Consider the following 21,781-nt stretch of genomic DNA (forward strand, 5'->3'; position numbering starts at 1 on the left):
ATGCTTACAGGCATCTGAGATACTCGGGTCCTTTCATGCATACAGGCCTTAACAGTCTGCATCAATTTTTTCTGGTCTTACCCAAACACAACCTATTAGCAAACAGAAAACATATCTCCCACAGATTGTTCATAAAAACCGCTTAGGGCTGCATACACAAGGCTTGTTTCTTACAGAAAGCTTACTGACAAAGAGCCTAAACACTATCCCTTGTCAGCAATACCACAGTCATGTTTTTGAAGGGATAAAGACTAAATAAATCAAATTGCAATTTCAGGGTGATTTTTGTGAGGCAGAAATATGGCCAGAATGCTATTGTAAACGTTGCTATCCTTGAGAAATCACCATGGAGTTTTGATCAGCAGCAGTCAGGATCTCTGCTGCGTCCCTCATTGCAAAGGTGGGTAGGAGCAGACAGATGAGAGGGCATTAGACTGCCTTCCCAGCAGCTGGCAAAGCAACGACATGACGAAACATGACACATAATGCTTTAGCTGGTTTACTGTTATATTAGGGGGAAGATACCAAGACAGGCATATGCTCTGTTTTGAAGTTGCAGGACTATGAGAAGGAGAAACAAATGCCAGCAGTGGACACTGCTGCAGGGCTAGCTGATCTCCAGGGTGAGATAAATAAGTCTGGTGGTTGAATTATCAGAGATGCTGAACACATCCTGCTGCTTCTGAAATAAATTAGCACAAAGCGATCATCTGCTCTGAAGATTAGGCTACTGAATTTAAGGATTTCTGAATTCCAGGTTCACACGAACACAGTCACGTTCCCAGGACACTCAGAGATTTACAGAGCTATGGCTCTAGCAAAGCAACCCTCATATACAAAATGTGAATAAATTTGGGATTTAAGGAAGAGTAACATCCAAAGCATTTGTATAAACATCCCTAATGCTCCAACTAATGACAGTGCGAGAACTCTGAACAGAGGGAATTTCAAGGCTTATTAATTCCCATAGTTGGATTCGCTTTCCCAGCGCATCTTTCCTCCCCTATTCCCTATTAACCTCCTGTAATGGAGAGGAGATGATTTTTATCGCGGACCATTTCCAACAGACGTACTATGCTTAATTTTCCATCATTAGGTTTAATACAAACCCAATTTCACAATTGGCTTCTCCGAGGAGCCTGCAAGTAATGCCACATTTTTATCAGCTCCAATTAAAAAACATTACAATATCCCTATTCGAGAGGGAGTCTTAAAACTAATGTGCGGTTCTAGTGCTAATACGGTAAGGGCACAAGCAGAGCACAGGCTACTTGTAAAATGTAACTCAGATCAGTCAGCTCCTTTGCAGGCAATTATTAATTTCTCTCTTCATCAGATCCTTTAAATCTTGTATACTTGGCTCTCTTCTCGGAAAGAAATTATCACAGGGAGAGGTGAAAACCAGGAAAGCAGTAACCCCCCTTTCCAGAATAACTTCCCTCAAAGTAGGCACCCACATTATGAATCTGGAACCAGAAGAAGCTGCTCTGCAGTAAAGAGGGATCTGACTCTGGCCTTTGAGTTTATAGTGACAACTGTGCTTCTCATCTCTTTGGTCAGACAGATAAAAAATGGTACAAAACCCACTGATTGTAGTAACAGCTCTTGCAGCATGGTCCATGGCATCACACCGTTTGCGTGCCTCCCACCTAGCCAAGTGTTTCTGCTTTAAAAAAAAAAGCGTCACACAATCTGGGTCATCCTACTGTCAACCCTATTACACACAGAGCTGAAACTAGGCAGCAGATCACCTCCTCTGGACGTCCATGACAAATGCATCTTCAATGGCCTCTGCGCTACCTGAAAGAAAACCCAAGCCCGACACTTGTACCAGCTCAGGACAGCTGTCAGTTATTCCCACCAGCATTTTCTCTGGGCCAAGGAAAGAGTGGAGGGGCTTTTATGGAGACAAATTGCTATGTATGAGGCAAGCCTAGCATTCATATGTTCTGCTAATAAAGCCTGACGCAAGAAACATATTGTTCCTTCTCCGTCTAATCACACTATGAGCCTGAACTTAAGCATAGTTAATGAGGCACTCACACAAGGGATGACACCTTCTCTCAAGATGTGCTGTTTACAGCAATTTTGTGAACAATTCAAAATGCAGGTAGGAGGGGAGGTAGCAGCAAACTGATCTCTCACTAGGACAATCAACAAGAAGTGTCTTTGGAGGGCTTGCAAACAGGCTTTGCTTTTCCTGCAGGTTGAAGCTATAAACCACATCTCATTCCTTTTGGTACTGTTAATACTGGAAAGGACAACAAAAATACCGGCCCCTCAGCAAAGTCAGGCTTCTGCTTTAATTGTTGCACTAAAGGCAAGTCACAGCCATCTTCCATAGCCCCTTCTCTCCGTCCCTTTCTCACAAACATGCCCCCATTCCCTTGGAAATGAGGATGAGTTTGTAGGACTCAAATTGGTCAAGACTTTCACTAAAGTTTTGGCAGTGCCTCTAAAGCATGCGTGCCTTTTATGAGCTTTCAGTGAGAATAGCAAATCAAGAAAAGAAATTTTTTTTTGAAGATGTTTGAAATAATTCACTCTAATACTCAGAAACTATTAAACATACAGAATCGTGCATCAGGGGTTTTTTGGATTATACTTCATATGCACATCTTATTTCTAGTCATATGTCCTCGTTTTGTTGATAGGAACACATACCACCATATTTCATTGAATACCAAAGACGGAATACAGTTCCAAGAAATAATCGGAATTAAAACATTTCAAGAGATGGTGATTCCATTCTGACCCCAAAAGTTGTGGCAATGGTTAATTACCCTCACTGTCTAAACATTGCTTAATTGCAATTTGATTTTTGCTTAGCTTTGACTTGCAGGCACTGAATCTTATTATACCTCCTGTTAGATTAAAGAGCCCTCTGAGCATTTGAAATCTTGACCCATGCAGGCACTGATCAAATCACTTCTTCAGTTTCTCTTTGATAACGTAAATCAATTGAGAGCTTCTGAAGTCTCATTAGGGCAGGCTGTTCAGGGCTCTGGTTCCTTCCTAGAACCACTTCCAATTTTCCACAGTTCTGTTTGTGCAACTGTAAATAAAACAGGTATTCTGCACGTTGCTGGAAACATGCTGTTTGTAAGAGGATCATTTCTAATATTAGCAGCTGCAATAGCAAAATATGTTGTCAGCTTGTTTGTTAACCCTTTTTAGTGCAACACTCTTACTGCCCATACTAAGATATCTGTTGCCAACACAGATATTTTGATTTCTGGAAGCTGACACTTCCATTATCAGCCTAAGAGTTCACAGAATACCCTGAAATTTTGTATAAGATGTTAAATCAATGATTCACTGGCTCTCACATAACTAGCCTGATTGGGAAACTCTCCAGGCATCTCAGCTTATCTGTTGATGGTATAACTGCAGATAATCAAATTTAACAATGTTGACTCCACTTTTAATTTTCACAAGCTCTCCCTGCTTATGAAATGCTGCTTCTGTGACTCTCTTCTTTGCTGGAGAAATAATCATGAACTTGCTGATGTAAGCTATGAGGTTCTACTCTGCCAAGAGAAACATAATGGAGGCCAGCATGCAGAGAAAAGCTGAAGCAGAGGCCAGCAAGGTGGCATCTTTCCCCACTTGACAAATAACCCTGAGGGTATGATATTATTGCTTGCCTCCTGCTACAACACCTTGTATTATATGCTTTTGTTGCTACCCAGACAAGTAAAATAAATATGTCTCCTTCCACAGAAAAACTGGTAAACTCCTCCACAGATGTCACAGATAAGATGAAGAGCAGCTGAGAAATTAGATTCCCAGCCTGAAAGTGGCTCTGTATGATCAGACCCCTGTGCAATGTCCCAGTAAGGCTGGTGGGAGGGCACCTGCTCATCCAGAGCAGCTTTGGGGACTGAAACTTTAGATCCTTTTACAGATGTCATCTTGTTTCATAAATGTAGTTTTGTTAGCCTGAGAGATAGATATCTGGACACAGAGTATGATGTTGCCTTCTGACCAGAAAACTAACCTATGCCTCCAACACCTAAAAGCAATGCTGCACTGATATGTCATCTTGTATATGTAGAGAAGTTCCTTTCAAAACTTTTGCTTTAATATCCATGAATTCTTTCTGTGTCTGAAATAACAGGCCTATCATCTCTGTTTATACTTTCATTCTCTTAGCATTGGCAAGTGTGTAACATGGTAAGGCATCCTTTGCACAAAATAAATTATATTGAGTGGTGTTTGTGATGGAGTCAATTACACACATATCCAGTCTCTCTACACTAGAGTAAGGGTTGTCAATTATTTGACATCTTCCAAGGATGACTACAGCATGGCTAATATCTCTTCCCCTTACACTAGGGATATGGTGCAAGCTGGTAAAATTAATTTGCTTTTTTGTGTGCTTCAAGGCTTTATTATATGACAAATATCCAGTTATAATATGCTATATACAATACAAACAGTGGTATGGCAAACCAAAGTCAAAACATCATTTGTCTAATGAGATCAACTGAGCTATAAAAAGGCACGTTCCTTAACAAAAAGCCTTCTGACACCAGGTTTGACAGAGATGCATCTTTCATTTCAAAGGCTATGAAGAAGCCACATGTGCATAAAAAATAAAAAAAAGCTGAAAAAAGTAATTTTCTCTAGATTCTAACAAGAGTTTTAATAATCGCTTGGTAAACACCTTACACAAGTGTATTCTAATCCTATAAAAACTATTGCATACATTTTTTCATCAGTTAGCACAGAAGAAAATTCCATTGAAGATGTAAGGATGGTGCTTTGGTGAGGTGGGCTAAGACTTGGGACTATCGGGCGTAGCATAATGGCACAGCTCTTGGCACATGGACCTCACCAAGTCAAATCTCTCTGCCTCCTTGGTGAAAAGGGGCTGTCAGATCTACCTACCTCACAGAGCAATTCATTAGTTACAGCTGAAAAACTATTGGCAAATTCAAAACAGCACACAAAACTAGAAGCCACTAAAGACTGGAAGAGAGAGTTTTCCAAGCCACCTGATCATCTGCAGGCAGAAAGAAATGTTAAGAGAAATTCAGCTCAAGTAACAGCGTACAAGGGCACGCGCCTCTGTTGATCATTCTGCTGCAGGCCAATGTTAGCACAGCAAACTGATGTGAAAGCCTCTCCCACAGGTCCTTAGAGGCTGACGTGGCCTGGGAGGCTACAGATACAACTGAACAGATCAAGCCATTGATTTTCGAGCTTCTGTTGCAAAAAAACAACCCATCCTGCAATTTAAAAAGCCAGTAATGGTGACACTTGCTAATGAAGCAGTATCAGCTTCTTAATATCTTTTTAGTTCTTCAAACATTAGGTTGTGGATATACCCACAGCAGATTGACTAGGCATGGGCAAAAGCCCATCCAAACTACAGAAGAGTGAAATTCAGGGGAAATTTCTATGTATTTCTAAACACAAGCCAGTTTTTGCGTGAGACTTCATGACAGCGAGCTTTCTCTGCTTGTTCCGCCTATCTGCAAGGAACTACATGGCACTACAGCCCTCCTCATCCTCTCTGGAGAGCAGCAACTCTTGTTGTTAGGATCCTCTTGAGCAGCTGAAATGAGAACAAGGGTAAATGTCCTTACACACTGCCAGGAGATGTTAAGGGATGCAAGGGAAGGACATGCTGGTTCCCCTGAAGAGACTCCCTTGATGACATCTGCTGAACATCTTTGAGAGCTATTAGCCATGCAGGTTTTCTCCAAAAAACAACCTCTAAGGTTGTACTACCTCCTCTTCAGGCCTTACAGTACTGGTACCACGTGTGCCTTACTGAAATTTTAAAAATATGGAAATCTACCTCCTTTATTTCTTAGTATTACAATCTCACTTCTCTAATGAAGATGTTTGTGCAAAACATTTAAATCCAGAGCTGTCTACAACTGGAAGAGAAAACTACAGAGCTAAAAACATGCATTACATAAACCAGTATTAATCAAGCACAGGATAGGGTAGAGGCAAAACAAAAATCCCCTATATCTTACTATCAACAAATCATGTCACAGCCAAGCCTAGGGAGTCATCCACTATTGCAGATTCAGAACATTTATTAGCAGAAGGCATAACAGATGGGAACAAATAGCACTGAACTGCAGGTAGTGCCCAAAGACGGATATTGGTAGTGGGATGACTGATGCCCTTTTTAAGATCTCTTTTTCTTTCCCAGTAAAGAATATTAATAAACATCAAAAATTAAACTTATTTTGCTCATACAGCAACATCCAATGTCTGGTGAATCTGTCCAAGAAGCCAGAACGCCAAGGTTTTAATTTGTCTTCAAGTCACAAGATAGAAATTTCTTCAATGCCAAGGGCTGTTTCACAGCACCTGTGGCTGTTAAATTCAGATGGAACTGAGGGGGTTGACCACTCTGTGTAAATCATGTCTTAAAAGTGCTCTATACTTAACTTCCCACATGTAAAACAGGGATATTAATCCTTACTCAGATATAGTGGTTAGTAGAAGTTAAGTCTGAAAGAGTTTTGAATACATAAGCACAAGACCAGTCTAATTCCTATTTCCTCTTTTTCCTCTCTAAAATATGGGATTTTGAAAATCTGGGGGGCTATTTTGGCGTTTGCTTTCCCAGGAGAAGTACAGATTGAATCTGTCTATTGCTCCTTGAGCTTTGTATTATGAAGTGTGCAGTTCACACTGTAATTCTCAGTATCAGAACAGAGAGGGGAAAACAGCTCCCTCAAATGAGGGTCCGGTTTTCACAGATGCTGACTACCAGATTGAGAGGAGTTTGACATCTTCCAGCAAAGTGCAGGTCTGGGCCCTGTTTCTAAAGTATAGCCAAAAGATAAATCTACCTTTAGACTTTCTATTGACAATACTGAGTCTCTGGGAAACAAGAACAAACCTTCTGGAAAAAGGACTACTTTCCTTCCCCACCTCGTTAACAGAGGGCTCATTCATTGCCATCAGCATTTTGATAGATAGCAGGATAAATGTGTGTATCGTGGCAGTCCCTCCAAGCCTCTGTGTCCTGGCTGTTAGTCTGTAAGCCAGAGCACTTATGCGATCGGTTGTAATTTCTTCCTGGTCTGTGGGCCTTCAACATGCTCAGAGTAATGTTTAAAGCAGCCACGGTAGATTACTGGGTCTGGAAGTGAACATTTACTGTAGATAATCCAAAATGACAGGTCTGATAAATACCATTGGTTAGATTCCGATCAACCACACATCATCTTTCTGATTCATAGCAGAGGAATTGCCTTCTTCAAATTCCACACGCAGGCAGCATCCTCCAGGGAGAGCCTGAAGTTGTAGGCTGTTATTGCTCACTTTTGAAGGTACACCTCCAGTAAGTTTCTGGATAACTTCTTTTATCAGCTAACACTTTCTGCCAATTTTGCTGTCTCTGTTAACTTACTGTAAAAACATATTATTTTTAAAAATCTAAAAGCTAAGAGCTGCACACTGGATGCTTTATTTATCATCTGAACAAGAAAAGCTAATTTTCAGAGATGCTGAACACTAGCACCTCCCTCTAAAGTTACCAGCAGCCATGGAACAGCCTCTGCCTCCCAGAACCTGCCTTTTTGTTATCCTCTCAAATCTATACCAGACTGCTTGAATATTTAGCATTTAACTCTCAGCATACACAGAATGAGGTGGGGCCACTTGCCCAAACCCAGCCTCTAATTTCTCCAAATAACCTCTATACTTGCAACTGAGTCCAAAACTGTAGGCTCCCACCTGCTTTGGACATGCAAATCCTTGCTTTTATTCACAAGCCTTAGGCACATGTAGCTGAGCCCCACTCACAGAACAAGGGGTAATGGTTTTAAACTAAAAGAGGGTAGATTCAGACTAGATATAAGGAAGAAATTTTTTACAATGTGGGTGGTGAAACACTGGCACAGGTTGCCCAGAGAAGTGGTAGATGCCCCATCCCTGGAAACATTCGAGGTCAGGTTGGATGGGGCTTTGAGCAACCTGATGTAGTTGAAGCTAGCCCTCCTCATTGCAGATGGGTTGGACTAGATGACCTTTAGAGGTCCCTTCCAACCCAAAACATTCTATGATCCTATGCCAGCTGCACAGACAGAACCACGTACATGAGTCAAAACTAAGCCAAAGGCAAGGCGGCATGTGGGAATTTGGCCCAGAACGTCAAATCCCATTCACAGAAACAACAAATACTTCCTAAACCTTAATTTTTGAATGGTTCCTTCCTTGAAAAAACAAAAAAAAATCAATTAATAGCAATAATAAAGCATGAGTAAAACAAAAGACTTTCCAATTAACACAACACACATGACCACAGGATTAATTATGATTTTGGAGCCCAGCCACTTAACAGTGCTCTCTCCAAGTTATTGTCAAGATACGAGTGTGTTTGCTCTCCAGTGAAGTGCAGTAGACCGTACCTGTCTTCTTACCTAACAGCGTGGTCGATGGGACAGTGTCTGATGATACTTTGAGATGGAATTCCGTTCACCCACACGACACGGATCAATGGAAATCAACAGAAGATCAATAGGAAAAAAAGTTACAAAAAATGAAAACAAGGTTAGCTGTATCTCACACTCAGAAGATTCAGTCTATAGGTCATATTGGAAAACATACAAAAGCAAAGAAAATTTAAAAATGAAAGAAAAGTCTGGCACTAGTACCTGAGTAGTAGGAATTCAACAAAGATTTGCTCTGAAGGGTTTTGCTTTGGACAGAAAATGAACAAGGAGAGGGTGATGCTAGGTAGGAAAGACATAAGGAAAAGACTTTAGACATATATTAAGAGAGAGAAAGAGAACAGGGAGAATGTTCCTCAAAGAACACAGTAATATGGGATATATAAGGCTTATCAAAATGAATTATATTTTTCATCTCGACATGCATATTACATTTATTACATTGTCATCATGATGGATTTTCTTTAATATAAGCACTCCAGACCCCAAATATAGTATTATAGTTATTGTAAATCAGTGTGTTCCTACACGGGATACACATATAGGACTATATTCTAGATATCCTTTTTTTAACTGAAGGAACAAACTTATGTTTTTGTCTCTAGGAGAAAGATCCTTAAAAACAACCCCTAAAATACAGAGAATCAAATGCAGTATTAACAGCAAAATAAGCCTGCTCAAACATAATGTACACTAGTACCACAAAAATACACAGGTAAGGTAGCAAATTTTTTTGTTAAAACAATCCAAGATAACAAGGGACTTGTTCTTCAACCCAGGACTGTTCATAGCAAATCCTATAATCCTTTCCCCTGTGAGTTGGGTTCTTTCAGCAGGACAAGCATCCCTGCTTTCTCCCATTAAAGCATTAGCTTTCTCTGGACAAGAATCCCCAAATTATTTCCGTATTAATCAAATATTTATGGAAAGGAGCCAGGGCTCAATGTCTTCACAGTAGATTCTTTTCTTGATAGTAAATTTATGAGGCTGGTTTATATCTACAATAGCATACATGTACATTCTTATGGTAATCCATCATTTCTGAAGGCATATTCTTTTGTTATCATTCTGCATTCACTCTTAGAGTTACAGGTATTTATTCATCTCCTCCTCAGAATGTTGGGAAACAAGCTAATACAAATCTCAGTACATCAGAAGGATGACAATAGATAACACAGGAAAAACTATTCCATAATCCAATAGAAGTATAAAACTCAGGATACATCAAAGTACTTTCAGAAGCGATTTCTGTCTCTCTACAGCAAACACCACTTAAAAATTTCAAGTTATTCTATGGGGTGAACCAAAGAAGTTGCTAGTCTAGGGAGTTTCATAAAGTCTGCTGAATTACCTCCTAAGCAGTGTATAACCAACCAGTAAATGAACTCACTCTCGTTCTACATTCTCCTGCCATATTTTCAAACTTACACCACTTGAAAACACATTAAAATAATCAAATTTCTCATAGCTTAGTCTGCTGGAGTTCTGCCCCTGCTGCATACAAACCATAAAGCATCTCTCATCTGGGGCCTCTTACACTTTCTCCCCTGTGTGTGTCAGCTTAAATCAGACCCTCTCCTTACTGTACTTGGAACACAGCCATTTTTGCAGATGTATAAAATAAGGTCTAAAAAACGTAATTTGTTTGCCCAAGTCACAGAGCAAGTCAACAGTCAGGGCGTGGAGCGGGACTTGATTTTTCTGAAATTTGGGAGTATAAAAGAACTCATTGGGCCATACTGCCTTTTCAGGAATTGCTAACGATAAATTACTTAGGCAGCTGAAGATACACACCTCACTTCAATCAGTTTGATTAAAAATGTTACCAACTGAGGTTTATGAAATGAACCATATTTGTGAGACAGGGAGGTAAATTCTAGATTATTTCTTTAGAAGAAAAAGGGGAAGAAAACACACCAAAAAACAAATTTCCCAAAACTTTGGAGAGCTCATTCTCAAAATCATTCTGGTAGTGGCTTCTGTAACAAGAGATGTGTACACAGTGCTGCTACCTAACCAGAGGATCTTACAGCACTAGTGTGTGCAATCACAGGAAACACTTCCACAGAGGATTTCACATCAGGGTACAGATTAAGACTTCGTTTAAAATTTTCTTTATACTCCCTGGAGTGTCATGTGAGGCCACAAAGATCCCTCTAGTCACGCAGAATGGTGGAGGCTCCTTCCTATTCTGAAAATTATTCTCCCTTACTTTTCATAAGGTTTTCTGAACTAGCAAACCCCACAAAAATCCCAAAGCAGCATGAAAAACAGTAAAAGGGATTTTGGTATTTTTTCCTTTTATGCCTTCGATGAAATTTGGCTTTATTTTTTATTTTTAAATTTGTTTTAGAATTTTTCACTGAAGAAAACATTTCATCGTCATGATCTTACAAGTCCTTGGACTCCATTTAGCACATAACCTAACTATGAGTGAAAATTATCTATTGGATAGGAGCAAGAACTAGACCTTGATGTAATTTTCTGTTGTGACTTACAGCAAACCTGAAGACCTTTGCATTTCATTCATCACAAAAACATGCAGGATATGGAAAAGTATGAATTTAGATGTTTCTTGGCTAAAAGTGACCCTTAACAACCTGGGTGCCACTTACCTACATCTCCCTCTTACCTCCTTGTTCTCGCTAGTAAAAGCACACTAACTTAGTAACTGTACAGTAGTGCCCACTAATGCAAAACTCAGTTCCCCACAGCTTCCAAAATGCCATCTTCAAACTCTGCTTCTGTCTGTAATGTTAAAGCTATCTACCTAATCTGTATCAAGTCTCACTCCTGAAATTGGAAAGCTGTCTCCTCCCAAACTGAGATGTCACAAAAGTTAAGCACACCCTAATAAACCAGGCTCTAGCAAAACTGGCTGCATTTTAAGAGATTAAATCCTCAGAATCAAACAGTTCCTGCCAGAAACCCCCAAAGGATGTCAAGATGGCTGTGCTGGTGACACGGCATTCTCCTGGACAAGCCCGCTCCATGGCATTTTAGCACTGCAAACCCAGAAGCGCAGTTCCTTTGTGCAGGACGTATCATTAGTGCATCATTGCTGAGATGACATACTACTGCTTCTCCCATCACATGGATGGGCTGCCAAATTGCGCACAATTTCTGTGCAATAACAACCCCTTGCACACCCTTCTGGTCAGGGCACAGATATTGGTGGATAACTTTAGGCCCATCTTGTCTCCAATTTGTCATCTTACTTCATACTAACCCTGCACAGAGTCAATGCCTACACGTGACTCTGCTGCACCAGTCAGAGGAAAACGCCGCTGCTTTCCAAATATTCCTGCAAACTGAGGAGCAGGCCCAAACATTGCGAGAACCATCACCTACCTTTAATGGATTTAGGATATTTTTCTATCTTTTAAAAAGCAAGATATTTGAGAAAATGAACAACTATGATAAGCCTGCTTCACCTCCACATAATCTGTGGGCAAAACCAGACAAGCTGGAATAGCCACGGACTAATCTATCTTTCAGCAGACAAGTATTCTGATTCCATATAGTGTCAGAGACAGAGGCTCAGTCCATAAAATCTCTTCAGTTTAAAATCCTGTATGTACCAGTAAGAATTCAGTGTGAGTAACGAGTTACAGTGTAGAATGGAAAGAGGGATGAGGGGCTTTGCTTTGGGCCAGAAAAGATAAATGCCCAATTCTCTTCCACTTTTCAGCAAGATCTGAGGTCTCCCTGTTCCAGCAGAGAGGCTACAGATCATCCAGAATGTAATTACATTTGCTAATGAACACCTCTGCCAAATGACAAAATTCAAAACTACAAATGTCCAACAGGACTGTGTGCTCCTGAGCACTGCACTGGCCTCAGCAAAGGACTCCATTGCATGCAAACATGACTTTATGGATGATGCCTTTTGCATGAGTTTATATTGAAAACTGAGATAGAGTAGGTGAAGAAATCTGTATTTTTACCAACAGCAGAGACAGGAGGATGGTAACTCTTAGTGGGGAAAGAATCACCGTTACTACACTGCATACTTTTTTCAGAGTTGCCTGTAAAAGCAGCCAGGTGTATGTCTCCTCAGAAAAGGAGAGGCTGATAAGCAGAAAAGCAGCTGCTGTCCCTCATGATGCACAGCACCAGGCAGCACCCTTTATAGTTGCTGGACCTGTCAGGTGGGAGCTCCCTGTGGGGTGACAGTGCCGTAAGGCAGCGAGACTGGCAGCAAATGGGGGGGCTATAGCAGGAGGGCCCCAGGAACAACAAAGGTCCTCCTGCAGCAGGAGCAGACCAGTGGCCAAGCTGGAGAGACTATGGGAAGAAAAAGGCTTCTATAGGGACTCACTGAATTTGTTCTGTCTGAAAAGTCATTAAAATTATCGGGACAGAAAGGAAAAACTGGAGGGAAGGACACATGCCCTGCAAGGACACTGCTGTCTGGACATAAACTTGTTTGCAAGTCATTCAATAATTGTAAGGTATCCTACTTAACAAGCTGTCTTATTCTATCACTTCTGTGAGCTAGCAAGGTGATCTTGGGCTTGAAAACACTTAGCTTCTCTTGGTGGACTTTCTTCAAAAAGGAGAAGGGTATTTCCATGTCACTGCTACAATCAACTCAGGCTCCCATAACTGAGGGTCAAGATGGAGAGGATGACTACCTATCATGAGATATCTGCAAATGCTATTTACTGTTGGGATGCGAAAGGACAATTTAAGAAGGAATTTGCTGCTTAAGACAGCTGATTTCAAAAGCTAGGAGGGATAACCCCCTGTAAAACTCTGTTAGTTAGCAGGAAGGTAAAGAAGTAATCCTATTATGTTCAAAAGTTAGAGTAGGCCCATACAGAAACCCTCAGGTATTAAACTCTATTAAGGCAATTTTTTAAAAATAAAGTCTTTTACCCACAAAATTCCTGTATCAGCACGTGCACACTATTGCACAGAAGAGAACTTACCTCCAACACCTCAGCATCCTGGACTTGGCAGTAAAAAGTTTGGAGAAGTCATGAAGGCTTACTGGTAATTGTTTCTCAGGGATACGAAGAGGAAAAAAAGAAAAGAATCGGCCCATGACTGGACTCAGGCTGTGTTATAAAGGGAGGTAGCGATAAAATCTGCAGTGATGTCAGACAAGCAAAGGACTAACTGATTAAAAAAAGAGAAAACCTGGAGGGTTGCTTTTTTACAAAATTAGATACAACATATTTTCTATAGTTGTCATTTCAAGTAAATGACTCAGCTGTTTTAATTAGTCTCTCAAAATACCAAGGGGAAAAAAATGTGGTCACATTTCAAGCTCATTTCTTATTTTCTGGTTGGAAAAAAGAAATTCCCCAAAGTTTAAAAAATCCAGACTCTGAAGAAAGTGTTAAAAACTTCATTTTCCCCATACCTTTTAAACAAGCTACCTTTGCTGTTTCTAGGATGTCTGTTACAATGCTCTCCTCTGCTATCCTGTCTTTCAAAGATATGAACCACTGACAACTCTTGCTGTCTCTTTAGAAGATATAGCTACTCAGCACCTGGGAAAATTAGTTCTTGACTCAAGTCAATTTAATATCAGAGAGAAGTGTTCACTGCTAGACTCGACGGTCCCAAACACCTATTTATCCATCTCACAGGTATGTTACACAGAGTGGCAGTAGCAACACATGCAGATGGAATTTGACATGACTTACAGATAGAGGGAAAAGAAGAATTCACTCAGCCTGTCCCACTTAATCTGAGATTACAAAGAAAGGTTTCAATGATAAAACATATTTTGTACCATAAGCACTTCCATGTTATTAATTAGGGGAAAAAACACTTCACTAAAGATGTTTAAGAAAGACAAAAGAGTTATAGTACATACTTGTGTTTCAGAGCTGTTCCCTGTTCAAACTAGCAGGCTAAGTGTCAAAAGAAGGAGTGACATTCCCATAGTGTCTAAGTTAAAATTTATTTAATACGAAAAAGTTACAAATCCACCATGCAATCCACCATGCACTCAATCTGGATCTAGTGAGGCTAAAGTATGACTTTGTGCTGCTCTTCCAGCTACAGAGGTCTGAGTGATTTACAAGTATTAAGTAAGATTAGTTTTACTGAAGCCATGTGAAGAATAAACTGAGGACACAGACAAAAGAAGAAGTGCTGTCTTTCCAGTTCTCTAACCAGGAGACCATGCTTTCTTTCATAACAATTTCATACAGAAAATGTTATTTCATCCTACAAGTCAGCTAAGTGATTTGATTTGACTCTTCTACTCACAAAGGAAAAAATATTTCTGAAGAACAAATAAACATGTGCCTTTTTGACTGTCTGATGCAGTTATTAGAATAGACTTCATAAATTATTCTCAGTAGATTTAAAGTTGGAAGGAATGCTCTCCACCTATCTGACAGTTAAAATAGAGGCAGTGTCAGAGACATTTCAGACTACTGATTTCTATCGAGCTTTTGCAATGATCTCTATCACTGTCATTCCTAGCTCCTCAATATTGTGCCCATAGGAATAGGTCCTTTTACAAACCTAGAGCTCTCCAAGGGGGACATATCCATTGCAAGCAAGTTAAACTTACTGAATCCATTAACATCTTGGCAGCTGGAAGAAAAAGCTTCTTCATTGTGAACAGCACTGAGTTTGGTAGAGGTCTTGTCGGAAGTAGCCACGGGACCCATCTCCCTCTGCGTGCTGGTCTGAGTCTCCTTCTGCTTCTTGGCTAGCTTCCTTTAGGGTGTTTTGAAGAGGGGAGAAATCAAGGTCAGTTTTCCCTCATTAAAAACAAAGCAATGAGTAAATATTTTGAAAACCACAATTATCCCACTTGGTCAGACATGCAGGGCATGTGGCAGGCCGCACAAGAGGAAACCCCACAACTTTTTAATATAACTGTTGTGGAGCACAATAAATATAGCGATACCAGTCTTTGAGCTTAGCTGTCCCTCCCGGTAACTCATCTTGCACAAACCTGCATCACCCCAGCAGTAGGAGTGCTACATCATCCTTGACAAGGGTGGCATAGGTAAAGTCCCTGGAGCGGGTGTCAGCCGCTCAGGAAGAGGAGAGGACCCGGGATGAGGGCAGCGATCAGAACCGCTCACCAGGAGGTAAACAGGACATCTACATCCATCCCCGGGGACACCTGCACCGGGGATTTTCTTTGAGTGCCCCAGTGGAGACTGTGACCTGACTCTGTGCAACCTGAGAGCTGGAGCAGGAGTTTTGCCCTGTCCCCAAGCAGAGCAATGAGGACAGCAGCCTCTACTAAATTTTGACACACACCCGAACTGCACTGAGGATTGACAGTTAATGAAGGGTGGGGCAATTTAAAGGTTGAAGTTATTTTAGAAATGTTCAAATATGCCTCTGTTCTGGGAAAATGGGTCTTATTTTGAGGAGACGTCAAAAACATTGGCAAAAGCAGAAACACTGCCTGCTCTGAAAACACTAACAAAGCCAACAACGTAAGAGGCTCCCCTTTTGCAAACACAGCTAATAATAAGAAAATGGAGAGAAGCAGGAGAAGTGAGCTGCTAAGCTTCCATTGACATTTGACTGCCCTGTGCTTCATTCATATCAGAGAGCAAAACTGTTTAAAAATGAATGTGTGACATTCTACAACCCGCACCTTGAAAAAATATCACACAAATCCCTAGCACCAGCAAAGAACTTTGCTTACACTACTTCCGTAGATAAGAAAACAAAACAAAACAAAAGGGAGAAAAAGAGATTACTGTAAGAAGGAGCTTTAGTTTTCTTTTTTTTCTCCAACTCAAAGAAAAAAAAAAAATCCTAACAACTAACTTATTTTGCAAAGAGGTTTTTCTTCACTAAAATGACATGCTTATGGTAAATACTACCCAATTTTTAAACTTCATTAGATTCTTTAAAGGATATTCCTTGCAACATATTCCAACGGGCTTTATTTATTCACAGCACATGTCAGAGAGGCATTTACAAGCAAGTTCAAGCACACAGCTGAGCCCCAGCCCTTCGTGAGATGGGTAGCTAGGCCAGTTACACTCAGTTGCAAGGAAGGGTCAAGGAGAACAAAAACCTTTGCCTGTGTCTGTGGGAAATGACTATTTTAAGGCAAACTGATAATCCAGACCAGGAGAGCACAGATTTATAGAGAAGTGTCCAATGTTTGATGCAAACTTTTGAACAAATACACCTGTTTCATCTGCTCCACCAGGCTTTTACAGTTAGTGGTTTCAATTCAAACCATAGCTATTCAAATTGGGAACATAATTACAGAGTGCATATTTAGGTCTCACAAAATCTCCATGGTGTATCCACTTCTGCAGATGAAGATGCAAACAGAGTAACTGTCCTTGAGTGATAAAGCAAAAAGCTGGCATTTAATGATGTTAAAAGCTCTGCTTCCAGTGTTCAGCAATGTTAGCACAGTCAGATTTATTAACTATGAGCTGCAGCCATGGGAGCCCCCTTTTTTTGTGCTGTGGTACCTGAGGTAACAACAATAGTCTTGAAGTGTATTAACCCTGCTAGGCGGTTATTTTAATCCTTTAGATTTGCTAATCATACATGGCTATGTGAATTCTTTGGCAACAGGAATTAAAATTTCTCAGTGGGAAACACTAATCCAAAATGCCAAAGTCCTTAATAACAAGCACTCTGGACTGCTGGGGTGAGCCATTACAGACGACCACTACTGGTGTTTAAAAATGGTGAATCAAAAAGGGTGACTTCCTTATTAAATCCAGATTAAATTATTTGTGGCAATAATTATCTGTAAATCCCATTGCCTGGTATCTTTTCAGAGATGCCAACAAGCTACAAAGAGCTGGAACTGGCAGACTCGTTTTCTCTTTCAGTGAATGAGCAATAACATTTCTGCATGTGCTAGGCAGGAAAAAATAACCCCAAACCCAAGCCCATTAGTCCCCAAAGGCCTGCTTACAAAAGCCCTATGCAAAGCAGTTCTACCTGGTCCTGTAGAAGACAGAGAGGCCCCTAAAACATTGGCTTGAATGCCTAAAAAGAAAAGGTGACATGAGTTTAAAGTTCTCAATCTAACTCGCACACACAAACCAGGCTGCTCGCAGGTGGACCAGCTAATGCTTACGCATGTTCAGAGAGAAGCCACACAGAAAATTGTTCTGCATCTGAAAACGCTACTATTTTCTTTCAACAGCGTGTTATCATTTTTAACCTTTCTCCCTCTCTATTCCGAGAATGTAAAAATTCTTCATCTAAATTTAGAAGGAAAAGGAAGATAGATCTCTTTTGAGGATTTCAGAGCTAAGCATGCCAGACACATCAAGGGGCTCTTGGTTTCTAAATGTGCCTTTTCTGCCTCCGTTACGTGTCTGGATAGAGTGGCAGCACAGGACTAAGCCTATTTGGTCCTTACCATCATTATAATTCATAGAAAGGATTACAAAATCAAATGACTAGCACTTTCTAGAATGTTAGGGATGTGACTTAAACCCACAGCTAGGTAGAGGTTTATTTCCCAGCATGTCAAAATGCCTTTGGAATTGGAAAAGCATTTATCTGGAAATGCTGTTTCCAAAAATAGGGCATTTCAAGGGATCTCTGTGGATCACTGACAAGCTGCATCAGTGACACGGCTCCTGCTCTTCTTACTGACCAGCCTCCCTTAAACACAACTGCAACACTCAGATGAAACTGCTATCAGTGCATTAGTGTCAATCACGGGCCAGCTGCAGGCTGCTGCCAGTGGGTACCTGGCACAGTCTGTCACCAGGCACTGAGAAGACACCTTCCGTCTCATGCGTTATGCAGTTGAAAGGGGAAGACATAAAGGACCGGGCAGATATTTGGAAGAAGAGTCTGATACAATCAACACAGGGTGAAGAGACTGAAATGTCAAAATGTGAATAAGGTGATATTAATGGCTGTTTTACATTTAAGCGTAAGGACAGTGTGCCAAGAGGAAAACAGGAGTCCATGGATGGGGATTACTGGGTTGCTCTTTTCAGTTCAAGAGGGTTTGTAAATGAAGAGATGATGTTTACAGGCACTATACACACACAAGGGATGAGACAGAAAGATGCTCAAAGCAGAATAAAAAAATGAAACCAGCTGTATAATCAGGCAGTTGAAGTTAACCCAACTAAAGCAAGGATAAGAACTATTGGCAGTGAACCTCAATTAAGTGAGAATTTTGGAAAAAAAAAAAAAAAAGATGGGAGACTTGATTCAGCTGTTTTTCAAACTTCTACTCCTATCAGAGAATAGATATAAAACACTGAAGCACTATATTAAAATTGTGGGAGTTCCAGTTTAACAGCCAAGGAATGCAAGCTTAGTATCAAGTACAAAGCATTGACTGCCACAGGCATTAATCAGAAAGCTTAAGCAACACTTTCAGTTAGAAGTATCTGCAGGATCAGATTCCTGTTTTGCAGAGGTCTGGATAAACTTCAGGGATTATATTTTAAATGCAGCTTCAAATTCTAACTTTTTATATCAATTTTACATGCATGAATGTTAAATTTGTAACTGCCACTCCTAAAGAGCTCTTGTACATGTACGTTGACAGATTTAATTTTAGATGTTTCACAAGGATGGATTATATACACTATAATGTAGATTTGCATGCACAGGTAATTTAGATATTAGGTATAGATCATGTAAGTTAAACATGAAATTTCCTCCTACAGACAAGAATTGCATATTGCCCTCATTTTCAATATGCAATTTAAGAAAGCTACAAAATACAATTCCTTTTAGATATTTGTGTGCAGCAGCCTGCTAGGAGTATACATATTATTTATGATGAAATCTGCACAAATTTAAGGCAGGTAGCGATCAGCCATGCAATACCCAACTGGGAGCACTGGTTAATAGCAGTTCTATTGAAAAGGACCTCCGTCCCCTAAACCTGTAGATCACAAACTCAATTTGACAGACAGTTTCATGCTGGTGTAAAAAATAAGGGAGGGATTATACATGGCACTATGGTCTGCAAGACACAGGTAATCTTTTTGCTCTGACCAAGGATCACTAAGGCCTCTGCTGCGATAGTGCACTTCAAATAAGATGGGTGCCAAAGGGACACATACAAGGCAGAACAAGAAAGGTAAATCTAGAAAACATGAGCTACAAGCAAAGGGCAAAGGCAATATGGATCTTTAATCTAGAGAAAAGAAAATCAAACCAAATCGGGCTGACAGGTCTTCAAACATATGAAAAGACACCACAGGGAAGCTGTTCTCCCTGTTTATAGGGGCTGAGAAAAAGTAATGGGGCTGACCTGTGGGAAGGGCAGTTCATTTTAAACTTTAGGAAAACCATATGCAGTAGAGGCTGCCCATCTCTCAAGCCAACTGGGCAGGTGGGCTGTGAAATCTCAGTCACTAGAGGTCTTTAAACAGCGAGCAAGAGGAATGAGAGTTAAAAGCAGTACAGCTTCTGGCAGCCTGACAGGTGGGGTATCTCCTCCCTGTGCTCCAATGGTCCTGCCAAAAACTGCAGTTCCCCACATGCTCCCTTTGCGCAGACTAACCTCAGCAGAGCTGAGAAATATTCTCTGGCCTGAGCACATAGGCAGCTTACTGCTTCTTATAGCTGCTACAAGGGCAAATCCTCCACTTGCAGGCAAGCGTGGAGACAGCTTTACTTGCACTTTTTTAGCACCTGCCAGGGTGAAGCCAAACTCAGTGCAGGTTATTGCAGGAGCAGAGGGAATTCACCAGAGTAAAGGTGAAGTGAGGAGTGAGGAGCAGCCACACCACTTTTACTTACAAAGCAAACGTTACTTGACACCAGAAAGTGATGTAACGTAGAAGTAAGTCAAAAGATGCTCTGAATATTTTGTACTGTGTGTATACAAACACGGGGTCTTGAAATGTAGGGCTGTGCTCTTTAAGCTTTACTTGATCAAATTAATCACTATTTGTGGAGGACATTTACTTAACAACCACATAAACTTTAGACAAGACAGGTGCATATAAGAACCATACAGTATACATATATGCTGCTATAGACAGCCAGCAAACACTGCCCTCTGCAAAGTTTAGGCTTGCAATCACCACACAGACACGCTCTAAATAAAATCTCACCTCCTTTCTGGATTTTAATTGCATTTTTTTAAATTTGCTTTCATTAGACTGGCATAAGCACTGATTGATGATTCTGTTTTTCCAGCATCTAATGAGAAAACCAGTTTCTCTTAAAATTCTGATTTAGCAAGCTGACCTGTGCAGGCAGATCCCACCATCCATGGAAATATATGGAGATATTTATGTATGTATGTGGTTATACAGAGGTATGCCTATAAATAAAATAACGTTTTATTTCTTTTCAAATGTCCCACAGACGGTGGAAATAAATTCAGCACAAACCCTGTTATTTCAGAAAATGCAAGTATAAATTTAGCTTAATACCTTTGACAGAACCTCTCCCATGAAAAGAAAGTCCTGGCTGAAACCACCACAACAATTAAAATTGGTATGAAATTACGATGGGAGTTGAAGGGGCTTCCTACATTGCAATCTTGTCCTCAGTACTCTGATCAGTTGAGGGGAAAAGGAAAACAACATATTGGCTACTGAGTGCCCTTTTCTTATAAATAACATTAAACTGAGTTCTTGTAACACATACATGAATCTATGTATTTCTAGAAATACTTCTCTGGTCTGATATCACTCTTGATTAAATTTCATTCTGCAACCATTACCCAGCCCAGGAGAAAGAAACAAAACAAAACAAAACAAAACAATACAAAAGAAACACCCCCCCCCCCCCCCCCGAAAACATTTCCATTCTTTTTCCTGGTGAGGAAAAAAGCCTTAATATGGGTTGCTGCTGTTGAAAATACTGTTGCAAAAGAGGTCTCTGTCATTAAATGCAAAACCTCCTTTAAATCAAATGAATTGCTGTCTGTGTTTTACAGCTTCAGCTCTAAAAAAAAAGAAACAAAAACTTTCAGACATGGCTAGGTTGCTATCTTACATTGCACATCATATCTTACAGTGCATTAAACTTAAGTGCAATGTGACAAAGCTAGCATTTCTGTACAGACTTTAGACAACATTTATATTGGTGTAAATACAGAGTAACTCCTCTGAAAAGGTTCATGCATCACCCTGGCGACATTGATGCAATGAGTGCACCAGGACAGGAACTCCTAATTCCACATCCCTCTCTTCCCATCATGCAACCAAGTTCTGTCCGAGGATCTCAAATCGTAAGCAACTAAATTTTAATGATGGTACATTGAGGTACACAAAATGATGTCAATCCTGCACAATGACTTAGCAAGTTAGGAATAGAGGCCTCCTGGGTTTATATTCCAGTTAAAGCATGTTAAAGATCTTTATGGCCTTCTCTTTCAGCCACAATAATATCCCTTCCTATATGTTGTAGGAAGTTTTTAATGAAGTGTTGCTATACAAAAA

The 21,781-nt window shown here is 40.4% G+C and overlaps 1 protein-coding gene across 14 annotated transcripts in view; it reads right to left on the reverse strand.

Moving 5' to 3' along the window:
* Positions 1–21,781, reverse strand: part of PTPRT (protein tyrosine phosphatase receptor type T) — a 507,468-nt gene that overhangs the window by 45,582 nt on the left and 440,105 nt on the right. For 3 of the 14 annotated variants that reach the window (XM_030008884.1, XM_030008883.1, XM_030008880.1), the window contains exons 16-19: positions 17,340–17,387; positions 14,968–15,116; positions 8,634–8,711; positions 8,388–8,435 (exon numbers count right to left, since the gene is read on the reverse strand). In XM_030008884.1, the coding sequence (XP_029864744.1) occupies positions 8,388–8,435; positions 8,634–8,711; positions 14,968–15,116; positions 17,340–17,387 (323 nt within the window). The remainder of the gene's footprint in view (positions 1–8,387; positions 8,436–8,633; positions 8,712–14,967; positions 15,117–17,339; positions 17,388–21,781) is intronic. The other 11 variants (XM_030008888.1, XM_030008887.1, XM_030008885.1 and 8 more) reach the window with 8 other exon arrangements.

This window comes from Aquila chrysaetos, chromosome 3, assembly GCF_900496995.4.
Source record: "Aquila chrysaetos chrysaetos chromosome 3, bAquChr1.4, whole genome shotgun sequence".
Taxonomy (NCBI): domain Eukaryota; kingdom Metazoa; phylum Chordata; class Aves; order Accipitriformes; family Accipitridae; genus Aquila; species Aquila chrysaetos.